Source organism: Saccostrea cucullata, unplaced genomic scaffold (genome assembly GCF_032062105.1).
Source record: "Saccostrea cucullata isolate Sc308-1 unplaced genomic scaffold, CSIRO_AGI_Scuc_v1 ctg6437, whole genome shotgun sequence".
NCBI lineage: Eukaryota > Metazoa > Mollusca > Bivalvia > Ostreida > Ostreidae > Saccostrea > Saccostrea cuccullata.
In genome coordinates, this window is record NW_026935692.1 from 1 (window position 1) to 16,007 (window position 16,007).

The 16,007-nt window shown below is 31.8% G+C and overlaps 1 protein-coding gene across 1 annotated transcript; it reads left to right on the forward strand.

Annotated features, from left to right (window-relative positions):
• Positions 1–641: 641 nt before the first annotated feature.
• Positions 642–14,252, forward strand: LOC134243585 (uncharacterized). The gene is made up of 16 exons (XM_062725840.1): positions 642–778; positions 1,084–1,098; positions 1,232–1,500; positions 1,829–1,915; positions 2,515–2,910; positions 3,053–3,138; positions 3,975–4,038; positions 8,870–9,055; positions 9,736–9,959; positions 10,082–10,328; positions 10,530–10,685; positions 11,312–11,481; positions 11,693–11,883; positions 12,297–12,533; positions 13,912–14,026; positions 14,144–14,252. Exons 5-12 carry the CDS (start codon positions 2,572–2,574, stop codon positions 11,474–11,476), a joined length of 1,467 nt encoding a protein of 488 aa, XP_062581824.1. The 5' UTR covers positions 642–778; positions 1,084–1,098; positions 1,232–1,500; positions 1,829–1,915; positions 2,515–2,571; the 3' UTR covers positions 11,477–11,481; positions 11,693–11,883; positions 12,297–12,533; positions 13,912–14,026; positions 14,144–14,252.
• Positions 14,253–16,007: the final 1,755 nt, after the last annotated feature.

A 16,007-nucleotide genomic window follows, 5' to 3' on the forward strand; every position in this document is an offset into this window, starting at 1 on the left:
CATATTATGTTAATAATATACGCGTTTAAGATAGATTGATATCGGAATTTTCAAAAACAAATTATGACTTGACCGAAATTTGAGTTGCCTAACAACTTTAAGATGAACAAAAAATCATCAATTTATACACAAAATATCCATTAAAATCAGTAAAACCACAAAGGTTTATAAAAGATAAAAAAAATCTTAACAAAGCCATAATTTTCGTTTTATATACCACATAGGGCGGTTTTATTCTCATTCAACGTATTAAGATTTAAAATTATAATAAACGCATTAACATCTCCCCCGCAATTCCAAACAACTGTTTCTATGGCAACTGCCATAGAGTTACTATCATAAATATTTATAATGTTTTTTAATATAAATATTCAACAAGTGTGTATATTCTCATTTGCAATTTTCAACAAATTTCACTTTTAAATAAATAATATGTAAAGAAATTTCACGTACTTATGGATCAACCCTCGATATGCTGTATATTCTATAAACATTGTGCAATTATTACATTTCTTTTAAGATTTTAATAAGTACTCCTTTCATTATTAATATCATAATTTTAAATTTTAAGTCAAGAAGAAACTCCAGATTTGAAGTGGCAATAATTCTATGGACGGTTTTCATTTTTCTTTTGCAGCCTGCAGTCCTGGTTACTATGGACGTGGTTGTACACAGAGATGTAGCAGTCACTGTATAACACCGTATCTGTGTGATCGATATAACGGATCTTGTATTGGAGGATGTGCTACTGGGTGGACTAATGATACTTGTGACAAAGGTGTGTTATTTAGATCGTTTTTGACCCCACAATCGAAGATTTGGGGTATATAGTTTTTGTCTTGTCTGTCTATCTGCCTGTTATTCCGCAAAAATTTAAACTTTGCCCATAACTTTCGAAAGCGCTGGCCTATTGCTTTATATAAACAAATACAGTTATATTGCTTGTGACGAGACCTTTCTTCAGGTACCACTATATTTGACAAGGGCATCATTAATTCACAAACACATTTTTATTGATCTCCATATTTCTACCATTTTGATCATAATACTACCACTAATATCTCCTTTTTTGCATTTTTCCAGTTGATACAGATTACTGTAAGTATAATGCCCTCTTCCATTGGAATCTATTTGAATTCCCTTTCGGTTAGCCTTTCTTTAATATTTTTATAGGCGTTTTATTTTGCCATTGTATATACATGTATGCTTTTTACTCTTGTACCGGAAACAGGTGGTACTTGGGCACCATCAGATGTAACCGTTTCTTACCATAACATGACATGGAAGAAAGAAAAATATAACAACATTATCAGATATGACCCCGCTGTGACATTCCTCTGCAGCTTCAGTTTGAAATCCAATGAAGATTTATTATATGACGTCATATGGTATATTGATGGACAGGAAGTTGTCAACCAAACAGTGGATAAGTCCAGTAATTAAACAGCTGTTATAAATGCTCATGATTTATAGAAAGCAGAGAAAAAGATTGGAATTGACGTAAGTGATTATTATCAAGAAAATATTTTTTTTACCATAAAAGCATTTTGAAATATCAGTGAACATCAGTGATTTGCGGGGGGGGGGGGGGGGGGGATTAATTTCCTAATTTAATAACTCTATTTTATGGAATTCCTTGCAAAATAAATGAAAATGTAGTTAAATTTTCAAAATATATTTTTGTATGAATTTTTCAATCAAAGGGAGAAAAACTCTCTGTTGCAGATTACCTGTTTGTCAGTTGGGACAGATTAAGATTGTAAGTTTAATTTTTGATTAGGTAAGACATGTCATGATTTTATCATCTATTTGAATGTTTCCTTGTAAGGTACACTGCAAAGTTGGTGCAAAACGCAAAAAAGAAACATTTCCATGTCTTTACAAAGTTGGAAATCCATATTTTGCCGGAATAAAGGTAATTCATGTAAAGATAAAATAAGCCAACGGCTGGCACTTTCTTGCTTTTATTTATTTAGTATAAATAGTTAAGTAGTACAGCTTCATTTAGTACATGTATATAACTAAGAATTAGGAGATAGCTGTAGCAAATTCTCTTCGTTTCATTATTCTTCGTTTATAATGTTCATTGTCATCGTGTCTGTATTGATTGTAAGGCGTTCCATGTCATGTGATAGTGTTTGGATGTCACGTGATTTGTCTTTTGGGCTATAGTTTATCCTTTGTGAGAGTGATAGAACCAGTATTGGTGTGGCGTGGTAGTTATTTTCGCACGAGTAAGTCCGTATTAACTCGTATAAGTCCGGATAAAACCGTATAAACCGAGGTCCCGTGTCGCAGTATGTGCTGACTCGAAAATATCCCTGCTTGTCCAATGGCCCTGATTGCCGAGTATAGGACAACATTTGTAGCTCTCCACCGCAGCTGCGTCTCCATATGAGTGTACAATTCAATCTTTAGTTGGACATAAAACGACATAAAATCAATCGCATGTTTAATGTACAGTGTACTGTCTGTGTACAACATTTTCAGAGTTAAATACATTTTCTTTTTAAGATACTGAATCCAAACATTGAATTAGAAAGAAAAGGATCAAAGAATGTCCAGTTAGAGATGACAATACCATTTGCCTCGGAATCGCTTTTTATCAATAATGTTCCTCAACCAGTGAGCGACCTGAACATTCATATGACCTTTAAAACAGACGATTCCTCTAAATGTGGTGGCGGGGGTTCGTCCAATCAGTGCGAGGTCAAGGTTAAAAGCTTTAAATACAATGAAAAACACAAGTATGAAAACGATGAATGGAGGCAGAACATATCATTTCCAGTTTATAGCCAAGACACGGATGGTTACGTCATCAACAGTCAGATGACCTTAAGATTAAAGACGGGGGGAACTAACAGTGTTGTAAGTAAAATATTCGAGCACGTGTCCTTGCCCGACATTTCGGTATGCTTTCATTTACACTTAGTTAAAACAAAATAAAAATTCCTAAGACAATATTGTAGGCTCAGGCAACGCTGAAAACATTGACGTTTCTAAACTAAGTAATACAGAGACCATAGAGAAAAAGTTAGATTTTATGTTACAGATTAGTGTTCGAGAAGGAAATGAAGACTGGAAAGGAAAATCTTGTGGTGTAAGAGCAGATCCACACATGTATACTTTTGACGGAAAGTAAGACAAAATCTTTTCTTGACCATCTTCTTAACTCATTTAACGAATACAACCCTAAAATTTGACTTTCTTTTAAAAAGAAAAAAGCATTTACTTGAAATTTGTTATAACTTTTGATAGAGAAAACATAGTCATATAACATAATAATACCTTAATTTTTACATGTTTCTGTATTAGATGAAACTTTAAAATACAATGCTTAAGGCATTATGCTAAGGGTTGGATCCTTGAAATTGTGAGCTGCATACATGCACAAATTACATCATCATGTACAACATTTGAATCAAACAATCTTTAAAAAATCATGTTGAGCGAAAGTATGTTATTGATATCCACTATTGAAGTAATTCTTTAAATAATGGTCGTATTTTAATAGTAGTTGCATACTATGTTTGTTATTGACATGCACTCTCAACCGCTATTGAACTAATTATTTAAATAGTGGTTGCATACTATGTTTTGTATTGAAATGCGACCCTAACCACTATCGAAATAACTATTTTCATAGTGGTTGCATTAGCGCTCATTGTTATCATTTTTTGAAATATTTAATTATGAGATTATATGATTAAAATCAAAGGAACATGAGATTTATATTTCTTTCAAGGGTGGGGGAGGGGGTACACTCTTTTACAATGTTTGTAAGTGTATATGGCGAATTTTGTAGATGGTGACAAAAAAGTTAAAAGAATCATTTTATTATAACTCTTTTTTCCGCTATGATTTATGACAAAAATATTCTAGCTAATCTACGATACAATAATTGAAAAAAGGTCTACTATCAAAGATTTACTAGTATTGGAGAGATAATATAATCAATTTTTTTTTCACTTCAGATCATACGAATGTCAGATACCAGGAGAATTCATAAATTATCGAAATCAACCTCAACTACAATGGGTAGATATGATTATTATTAAATGTCTTTTTTACTTTATTTTAGTAGTTATTAAATTAAATTTTGTACCTGAATAAATGATGCATAAACGTGAATTATTACTTCGGTTTTTTAACAAAAGACGGGGATGTCTAAATGACACCAGAGGTTAGAAACTTAAGCAAACATTCATATGACACCCTCTTTAAATATGTTTGCTTGCTCTCTTGTTACTTGGGATCAAAATATCGGGATGGTATGTGGATAAATATGTTAAATCAAAAATACATGAAAATGACGTCAAAAAGTTATCAATGTGATGAAAAACGGGAAATGAATATGAGAAATCATTTTTATTTTGTAAGTTTAAAAAAGGATAGGGGAATAACTACATACGCTAAATCTAGATTCCTGCCTATATTTTATAACAATTCAATTTAACATTGATAACAATTAGTGCACAGTTTAATAGTAATTGATTACATATTTTAATACCAGTGCTAAATAATAAAATATCCAAAAATTCCAACTTTTTAAATAAGGGAGAACGACATTTTTTTCACCGAAATCGGGCTATTAATCAATACCATATTTTGAAATAGTATTTGATATGAAGAAAGCGGGAAATATCAACTGCCATTCCACGGATTCATACAAAAGCTTTTTGTGTAAAAATAATTAAAAAAAAATAAAACAACCAAAATGCTTATTGTCCAGCTATTTCGACGTGCTTTAAAACTGAAACATTATATACTTATTTACTAGTATATATACAGACCTGTGGTAATGGTAATGTGTAATGGCAATGCATTGTAATCATTACATTTTTTCAAAGTAATGGGATGTAATGTGTAATGAATCCATCTTCCAATTACAAGTAATTGTGATGTAATGCATTACTTTAAAAAAATATCAGTAATGACCAATTACTTTTCAATAACATTTCAATTACATTTTGTGTATATTAGTCTCTTCTTATTTTTGAATCTGAAACAAATATTTATCACTGAGAGGTTATTTTTTTAATTAATAATGTTAGAGCCTTAAAATCAAAATCCTATATCCTACAATTTTTATATCATTATTCAATTGTTATTGATAGATATTAACTAAATAACTCTTTTAACGTGACATTTGTAAAACTAATTGAAGAGAACTAGAGGAAAATATTATGAGAAATCGTCAGGTTTTTAAAAAAAGATACAACAAAGTGACATTAATACATGTATAGTGAGACTTCCAGTCACATTAAGAAACCAATTATATTTTTCTACCTTTTTTTCCTTTTCACTCTGGTAAAATGGACTTGATTAACATGATACAAGACAAGATCAGTATAATTTATTGTAGACAAGGTCAAATATAAATATAGACTAATATATTGACCATCATTCATTTTTGGTAGCTTAAGGCACTTGTAATTATCACCTTTGGTTGTGTTCATATAGTTTATAGCTTCTTTAATTATACCTGTTAAGCTAATTAGAAATGCTAATCAATTCATTAAGTTTCTAGTTCAAGTTCAAGTTCTTTATTGACTTTGAGCTTTATAGCTCATCAGTACAAACAAATACAAACATGACTGTACAGGTTTACAGAAGAATATAATAATTATGTACATATGATACATTTATGTATGAAATTTAAAAAATTATGACCACATCCAAAGAAAATTTTTTATGTAACCAACATTCGGATAAACATATAATATCAAATGTACATAACACATGTTTTAGGGAATTCCATTTATTTTCAAAACCACTATTAATGTCCCATACGATTATCTTTAAGGGATGATCATTCTCCGGACACCCCTAACTTGGCTGTGGTCCCCTGTGTTCTGCTTTTTCCATCGCTTGATCCTGTCGGTAGAGCCTCCCATCAATGTAAAGCTTGTCCTTCACCTAAGATGCCTTCTTGTTGTCATCCTTTGCTTTTTTTAACAAGGGTAGTAGTTTTTTTTTCTTTCTTCAATTTCTTTAGAGAATTGCTCCGAAATTGATAATTCTGATTCTTTCAATTTGAATGCATTTTTACGGTCTAGTTCTCTCTGTGGAAATCTTGTGAATTTTACAACAACAGGCCGTATCTTACCAGTTACCTTTCTTCCGATTCTGTGCGCCCTCTCGATGTCGACTTTTTCCTGGATTTCCAATACAGAAATACAAATGTCTTGAATAATGCTAACACAATTTTCGGTTTCATCGCCAGAGGGTTCCTTATATTATAAAACATAAGGTTACCTCTCATGGAGCGACATTGTAAGTCTAGTATTTCTTCTTTCATGAGAGAGTTTGCATACATTGAATCATCAAGTGCTGTTTCTAGATTGTTTATCTCATTAAGGGCTATCCTGGTGTTTTTGTCACTGTCATCAACTGTTTTATTTATTTATTATTTATTTGTTTTATTTAATTATGAACTCTTGACTTTTTTCCGACTTCGGAACCTCTAGAAGTAAGTGACTTAACCTGGTTTTGCATAGTAAATAAAGAACTTTCAATTGAGTCTAACTTTTCTAAGTAATGGATATATGCCGAATACTGTTCTACATGTACAACTATCAGACTGTTTGAGGCCCGTTAGGGCCGAAAACTGTCTGATAATTTTCATATAGAATAGTATGAGGCATACATCTTACTTAAAACATTGCCATTTAAATGTCAAAGAGTTACCTGGAGGAGTCCGATAATAAGACAATGGGAGTTAAGGCATCCATTGTTTTCTACCCGTCTGATAATTTGATAAAAGAGATGAGATAGTAAAAAAGTGAGTGAACTCTTGTTTCATTTCATTCATTCAATGGCTGTCGATTAGTTTAGCAGGACAGGGGTCCGGTGGTGAAAGATTTTTTTTGGGGAACATTTTTTATTTATGATGTGCATAAATTGACATTGATACTGACATAATTTTGGGGGATATTATAATCATCACCATGCAAAGTAAAAATGCGGATTTTTACCCTGAAGTTTTAGTTAGTTTTAGATAATGGAAATATTCTCAGGTTTTAAAATTGTGGCCATCGGAGAACAAACATAAAATAAGGAAACTTGCAGACTCTTTTTCAGAAATGGATTTAAATTCGCTCATTCAATTAGTGCTGTATCAAAAATTCTTTTAAAGAGTTGAAAGTATTAATGTTGTGGAATGTTTGAACTCAGATTTTTTTGATTTGCTATTTTGTAGCAACTTAAATTACTTGCGTTTGTTTTCCCTGAATTTTTTCCTAACATTTTTATTTGGGGTTTCTGTACACATTTAACCTCAATTTCACTCTTCTTTTTGTTTTTAAATACCGTCCGATTTTGTTATCATTGCCGTCCGATAATAAATTATCAGACTGGTAATTATTATTATCGGACGGCTACAGGTAAATTTTTAGACTGCAACAACAAAGACATGACGTCACAGCAATGTTTTAAACGACGTGAGATTTCGTCTAGTCTACTGAAGATTTCCATTGCCCATTGTTGCGGTACACCTGAACTCTTAACAGGAATATTCGATTGAATGTTCGATTGAAAATTAGGCTGTTCATGCATTTGAGTAGGGTTCATACTTACAAAGCCTTGCGGGGGTTGCATAGACGGTGAGGGAATAGATGAGTATTGCATTTGAACGTTGTTCGAACATATGTTAGACATACTCGGCGTGATTTGCGATTGGCTAGGTGGTCCCGGTATATTGGTCGCCATGTTGTCTTCCTGTCCCCCTTTTTTTTGATTTCGTTTGTTTCTTCTTTTTTGGTGGTTTCGCTTGTGATACAAAACTCATTCTGTTTGCAGCAGGGTAACGTTAGATAAACGACACACAACATTTTCCATACGAAGAATTATCATATAAGTTAAAAATTCATAAATGTTTGGACCTCTATCATTTCCCACCTGTACCTGTACCTGACGCATGCGCATTAATTTTTTAATACTGAACTCCATTAACATTTATAGCATTATGTGTTTACATAAAACATCTTGTCAAGGAAATGTTTAATAAATCATTTAATTAAAAAAAACAAAAACAGAGGAACTAAAATCATTGCAGATATTGAACAAAACTACAACATTTAAAGTGTTCTGTTCCACTTTCTTTGTAAGCTGTAGATTTGATTGGTAAACTACATGAAAATGATACATAAATCCCAAATCAAAATACCGCTCTGAATTATAGATCTGAGGGAAAACATGTATTAATCGAGCAAAAAGTGTGAAGTAAATTGATAGGTAAAATTTTTGTGGTCATACTTTTGCGTTTTTCTCTTATAAAATGTAATGTGTAATGTAATTCATTACTTTAACAAAGTAATTGTAATATAATTAATTACTTTCCTGAATGAGAGTAATGGTAATTGTAATTGTTATGATAATAATTCAAAAGAAATTGTAATTTAATGCATTACATTTAAAAGTAATTGACCCCATGTCTGTATATATATGCTTAATTTTATATGCATGATACATTTAAAAAGATTTTAGAAACACGGAAATAAGAATATGACTTATTTCTATTGTGACAAGAGTTTAACCAATACGTTAGAGTAATCTCTCATCCCAATAATTTGTCAAAAAAACCTGTGACCTTGATTGTGACCTATATGCCAAAAATAGCTATTCCGTACCTTCGCCATAAGAACCATAGGAAACAGAGATTGCATATTGGTGTGCAAACGCCACTCATTAAGTTCTTTCAATTTACACCATGTTTAATGACCTTGTGACCTTAAGCTTGACTGTTACCTATATGCTTAAAATAGCTTTTTCGAATTTTGTTGCCACCGGACAAATAGTGTTTCACAAAAACATCTTTTTTAAATTTCTTTTCCTAACATCACTTGTACCAAAATAATTTCAATTTCAGATTCAGTCTAAACATCACCTTTGTATACCTTCATACGATGGTCCTTGGTGTGTCTGTGCAGTCGCAGTTAGGGCCGGAAGAGATGTCTTCGTCATTGATTTGTGTGGTGAGAATAACGTCATCAGCTATGAGCTGTGTGAGGACAATGTTTTAAAAGTCTCAAAAATCTACGACAAATATTACAAGGTTAGAATGATAAACAAAGTCACAATGCAAATTCTTCCCTTAAAAAATGAAAACTGAAACATGTAAGTTAATAATATGTTATGTGTTAACAAATAAATAAAAAAAATAATAGTACACTAAAGTCCGTACATCTACAATTCAAAAGTTATGACCAAGTTCACATTTTGACTAAGGGAATACACCAATCAAATATAAAAACCTTATCTCAAAAGTTACAGCCAAAGATAGTTATAGTAAAGTGTGGTACATTTTGCAAAAATTTGTCACGGTCTCAGGGGGTCAAATACGTTAGAAACTAAATAAATGCTTCTTCACAAAACCCTTGCATCAAGCATTTAAAATTATTGGCAATTGGCATTAAAGATCTTGTGGACAAAAGGAAATTTGAACAGAAAACACAGTGATTACATTTAATTTATTTATTTTATTACATGTATTGTATAAAGGAAACATTTATTTGACAAGTATTTGACTGTTCAAGTTTTGCAATTGTGATTTACTGTTTTGTTCTGATTCCATTAATTAAATGTATTTTATTTGTATACTACACGAAAATACATGAATGTTACGAGTTTATATTTACATGTATAAATGATATATATATATATATATATATATATATATATATATATATATATATATATATATATATATATATATATATATATATATATATTTAGTTATATTTCCCCACTGGAACGTCACTTGCCATTTATATCATGGAATGGCATGGACATTATAACATCGACCTGGAGATCCTCCCCTCTGCGATGGACATAGGAAATTCTGATGGTTTATGTGGGTATTTTGATGGTGATAGGGAAAACGACTTCAGGAGGCGAAATAGTACTTTTACAGATAGCATCAGCTTGATTTATCCTAATGATTTCTCCGAGTCATGGATGTGAGTTTTAAAATTTACAATTACAAAAATAGTAATGTAAGGTTAAACTACACATGGGTAGCATCTGTAAACAAGTATCCTTGTACACAGATCTGATAATATAATGTGTAAACCATTTTCAGGATTCCGGACAACGAAAATCTCTTCAGTGGTAACTCCTTAGTTTATAACAGTTTGCAGTCAGTGTCCTCGATTTTAGTACCTCAATGCGCATGTACTGAGAGCGGTAAAACCCAGTGTTCCTACAACACTTTTACACCCTGCAACTCAAACCGAGGCAAACAGTACGAGTGTAATGTAGATCTTATACAGAACAAAAGAAGAAAACGGGATGTTTTCGATATGTCCATGGAAAGGAATCATTTACCAGTATGCAATTAATTTTTAACATTAATTCCAATGTCATTTGTTAAAATACTCAATATAATGTTTTTGACGTCACGAATATCTCTAGATCCATTATGTTATATTGAATTTGATACAAACTTTATTGAAATATTGTTATTTTCTCCTGTGAAAAATCGATGATAGTAAATTCTTCCTACGTTGTAATTCATTTGATAATTTCAGAGAAAGAAACGCACGATTTCCTACGTACAAACGACTGAATACGCAGAGAGAGTTTGTTTACAGGCTTTTGAAAATTCACCTGAATACAACACCTGTCAACGACATGTGACTGACCTTAGTAATGTGACCTTATCTAACTGCATGGAAGACATAAGGGTTGGTTTATTACGAGAAGTTTACATGGCTATTTTCCATATACTGTGGAATCTTATGTTTTATTATAAAATAATTTACAGTAAAACACGGATGTAGCGAAAATGTTTATAATGGATTAAAGCTTCAGGGCGCATGATACAAACGAAAGAATGGATGCCTTGATCTTTATCATTATATTTTTGGGCCTAGTTTTCTAGCAGATGAAGTAACTATTAATTTCCAAAAGATTAAGAAATTGTAAACCTTGCTAAAAATTATTCCTTTTTGCAGCTTATTACATGTAATCTATAGAAATGTTTATTACTTAGAATTCTATTTTTGTGAAAATTTGAATGAAGCATTAAAAACCACGCGGTTATACTTGTTCATTTTACTCATTGAAACATGACTCAGGTTGTTATTTTAATTTATATGACAGAAGGTTTTACCATCCGTCCTTAAAGCGAAGTGATTCTCTTCTATGTTACTATTTAATTATTACAAAATACAAAACCTGTATGAAGAATTACGCTTTTAAAAAATCAAACCCATCCGTCCCTGGAACATAGTTTTAAGCTTGTTTTCTGTTCTGTGATTGCATAGAGAAGTTTGAACTGAACAAATTGAATGTTTAAAGCTGTTTTCAGTTGACAGGGGATGATAACCTAACACAGATTCACGTTGAAGCCGCCCTACAGCAATGTTCCACTTTTGTGCTTTTAAATGCAACACTGCAAGAGTCGGAACCGGAAGTGACCTATACAATACAAAACCTTCTGTCCAAGCAATTGTACCGGACATGGCACTTGTGATGGAGGTAAGCAAATTGTTTTTATTTAAAATAAAGAACCTGGAAATTCAAAACGAGAAGTAAAAATTTAAAGAATTGGCTTCTATTTATTTTTTCAAAATATTAAAATTTAAATTGTTAGACTTTTTCAAAGTCTTTTTTATACATTATCCGGATTCCATGAAAATCGTCTTACATGTTGACAACATATTTACTCTTTCGTCATCTTTATTTTAAGGTAACTGTACCTGTGACACTGGCTTTGGAGGGAGCGACTGTTCCTTTGATTTACTCGCACCTCCTACCATAACAAGTGTTCCCGGTGCTGGACTGTGTGATTTGTCCTCTAAAACCTGTAAAGAGGCAACGATAATGGGAAAATATTTCTTTGAGAACATGGACTCGATATGCTATCTTACTGTGAAACGGGTACTTCTGATTATCATTTGTATATATAGTAGACGTTCAATATATATATATGTATAGACCTTCAACAATATGCAGTTATATGACTGTCGTCGATTCAAACCCTGGCTGTTTGTTCATTCGTCAAATGTTTTGTATTTTAAATTAAAAGTTGTTGGTCTCTTGAATGCGTTGTTGGTCTAATGTGATACGATAGAAATTTTCACGATGATGATCTTTTCCTCAATGGCAAAGTTAACGTCTAAATTTGAAGCTCTTTATCGCTATAGGGCGGCGGTTTTATAAGATAAATATTCACGAAAAGGACGTAAAAGTAACATACACACAATCATATTGTGGTAATGTTCTTATGAAAAGATATTAGCAAAATTGTTTTCTTGTGGAAAAGATTTTTTTTCTTTAATTTTCTATTTCAGACAAATATTAACCAAACAGAAGAAATTGAGAAAAGACAGATGAACTTACAAGAGAGAACACTATTTGAGGGATTTTGTCCACTTCCGTTCGATACAACTGATATCTGGACGACCGAAATAAAGTTCAACATTTCCAATGACGGAGTACGTTATACAGACACGTATAATGTTATTATATACCAATCTCACTGTCAGGAGTATCACAACGACTCAGGAAATGTGTATTTCGCCTTAAAAGTACGTCACGTGTTGCTCTCTCTCTCTCTCTCTCTCTCTCTCTCTCTCTCTCTCTCTCTCTCTCTCTCTGTGTGTGTGAACCTTTCTGGAATTTATGATTATTACTGAGTATTATAATTGTGAAAAAATATATAAACAGTGTGTGTACCCTAATCGCAACCTTGTCATTAAAATAATTTTGAAAATTTTCCTCTATTATTCTTCTAAAAAACATTGTTGATCTTGCTGTTTGAAAAGGTATGTTGCTCTTGCATTCATATACATGTGGGTTCAATGGGACGAATGACACATGACCACGTGATTAAGTTTAATAATGTTATAGTTTTCAGTAATTTAATTACAAATTCTGATTAAAACCATAGTACTTGTACATTTTTTTGACAGTTTGAATTCATCGTCTTGTATGAAAATATTGAAAAAAAAGTTTTAACCTTTCTTATGCTTGTAAATATAAAACAATTTACGGAATAGATTGATCCAATCTTCTGTTTCCCTACACTGCACGTCCAACGAGTGTTTGACGTCATAGTTGATCTCTTAGTAAAGTAAGATTATGTATACACGGTAAATCACAGGCAGTATAATCACATAAAAAGAGGTCTTGATCAGAACATGGTAAAGTATCTAGGGAATTAGAGAACACAATATGTTTACATGGCTGTTGATGGAAATATTTTGTAGGTAGTCTTATTCGCTTAATTTGCAAATGTGTGATGCATATGTCATAGTTGGTTTTTCCCGTACTCGAGGAATGTAAACATGACACTTTATTCCCATTCTTATGTCTTGATTTAGTATGCTAAGTGCAATATTGAGCTCAGCTTCACCATTCAATATTTTTACAGTTAATCAATTAAATGAGGAACGTGCATTTCAACGTTAATTTTCAAATATTGAATGATAGAGTTTTTCGCTAATTAAGTATTTTGGTGTTTAAGATGTCTTTAAAAGTATGCAATTTTTCGTCTCAGTGTGCAGTGTGACAGAAGAATATTGTTTTTTTTCGATTTTTAAACCCTATTCATTCTCTGAAATATTCTAAAAGACACATGTCCACTGACATATTTTTATCTTTGCTGAAAAATTTTCGTTATGGACAGAGTAATGGGCCCAGAAACATGGATAACTCCACTTAGACACTATTATGAGAGGGCATAGTATTTGTCACCCAGTATCTCAAAAATAAGGCTAAAAACCTATTGATGCAATTGCTTTAAGGTACACTGTATGTGGTACATACTTAATTAGAAATATACAAGGTATGAAATAAATTGGATGATGAGTATTTTTTCAGCTAAAGGTCCTTCTTGCCCTTAAACGTATCGTAAGATTTGAGGAGTATTTAAAAATGATAAATCTCATTTTATATCATATACAGGATGATTTCTGTTACATCGATAGTTTATGCATTAGCCCCATGCAGAAAAGTTCAACCAATGAGTGTCTCTACTGCAATGCAACGAATGATAAATTCAATTGGACAGAAAATGAATGTAAGTATCTTACTACGATACTTTACGGGGATGAATGTCATTTGAGTGCCAGTTTAAATTTTTAACACTACATGTAGTACAGTAAAGAATTGTAAATTGTATTTTTTATCTATGTAGCATGTGGACAAACAACAACAGAAATTATGACAACAACAACGATTCTCATTGACACAGAATCCACCTTGAGTAGCTCAACAGAACAAATGGAAGAGACAACAAGTTTTACTACGACTGTGAACACTACTACATCATCTAACGCAAAAGATACCATAGAAAAATCGACGCAGTCAAAAGTGAGAAACACCCATTTGATCGTAGGAGCCTCCAATTCCATTGCTGGAGTAGTGTTATTAATGATAATCATAGGACTGGTAGCCAGAAAATGTAGTAAATCGTAAGTTTTCATTTCTTTTGATTTTAAGGGGGCCGGCTGGAATTTTCATCATGCATTGTAATTGATTCATGAGAAGAGCATCTATCATTTTAAATGCATTTTACAAGGTCTGCAGTATATGCTTGCCTAATTTAAAGGTTAAATTCATCCTTTTCAAATAACTTTTCAGATAAAACGCCTTTCAATTACTGTCACTTGTTTCAACAGTAAAACTTTTGACACTGGTGTAAATATTCAGTCATAAATTTGTTTTATATACATGTTATTATAATAGGAATAAACATCACGAGAAACAACAGAACGACATTGGACCAAACAGAGATTGGAGAGACCTTGCATTGGCGGGAAAACAAAACACTCGTTCTGAGTACAATGCCAATTCGTCCTTATAATACAACAGAAATTCCTACGTTGCACACTCAATTCTGCATCACTTCAAATCTAGTGGCGGATCTTGTCATGTTGACGCCGATAAATATCACAGATATTGACAACTTTTAACCTAATCCTCTCTTGCACATAGATAATAATTATACTGTTCTTATAGTTTACTGAATTTGTATATAGCATTTGCTTTGTAACTAATTTAAGAGGCAGATATGTACTGTTTATTGACGACCTAATATATTTTGTATAATTTGGTCATTGTTTTGTGCATGTCGGTTTTCTTTCCCGATGTAAAAAAAATCTCTTTGAATTTAGAAAACATTTTTAAAAAGTAGATTAATAAGGAAAAAATAAGGAATACTAAAAAAAATTAACTACGTGCATATGAACATGAGGAGAACATGTGAATATAAACTCCATGGATTTTAGTTATCAAGATAGTATACTATCACAAAATATATAAAGATTATATACCTGCATAGAGATATCGTCATAGAGATGTTACCATGGAAGGGCATCAAATGTTAATATAGAATTTTAGTTTGAGAAATGGAGATATTCGTACCCACGACGTTAGGATTACATGTAACTACTAACTTCACAGTTTTAGAGCATGGAATCACCTGAATATAATACAACTCAAAGGATTAACAGATGTACTTTATTGTACAAAATGTAACAAATTTAAATTAAATTCACAGATGATCGAAACTATGATGCCCAAAATCAAAAGAAATCAGATTACCAGAAATCAAAAGAAATAGTTTTTTTTAAACGAATACTAAAACAAATGTATTGACTTGATAATAACTGCCCTTATTTCATGAAATAAACGAAACAAAAGTGCTTCATACGATTAGAATACCAAATGCATTCCCTCTCATATTATCTCCTGATTTGTCCATTTTGGAAGAAAAAATAAAAAAAAAATTGCAAATGTTACCTTATACACATGTAATATGCACTCATATTGTTTGCGTGAGAAGATTATTTAAGCATTTATGCCGTTTACTACATGATCTTAAATACTTTATTGATAAACACGTGTTTCTGAATATCGAGGCATGAACCACATATCGAATTGGAAATATATAACCAACACTCTTTAGGACTGAGAGCTTATTTTAAAGCAAATCAATAAAGTGTTGAAGATAACCTTTTTTATATCAATATTAAAATTATATCTTATATACATTGAAC

What these genes read in the sequence shown, in the direction of transcription:
- LOC134243585 (XM_062725840.1), top strand. Translation starts at nt 2,572, where the DNA reads ATGACAATACCATTTGCCTCGGAATCGCTTTTTATCAATAATGTTCCT. An exon ending in TCTACGACAAATATTACAAG is followed by an intron (nt 9,056 to 9,735) that starts GTTAGAATGATA and finishes ATATATATTTAG; the next exon opens with TTATATTTCCCCACTGGAAC. An exon ending in ACTGCATGGAAGACATAAGG is followed by an intron (nt 10,686 to 11,311) that starts GTTGGTTTATTA and finishes AGCTGTTTTCAG; the next exon opens with TTGACAGGGGATGATAACCT.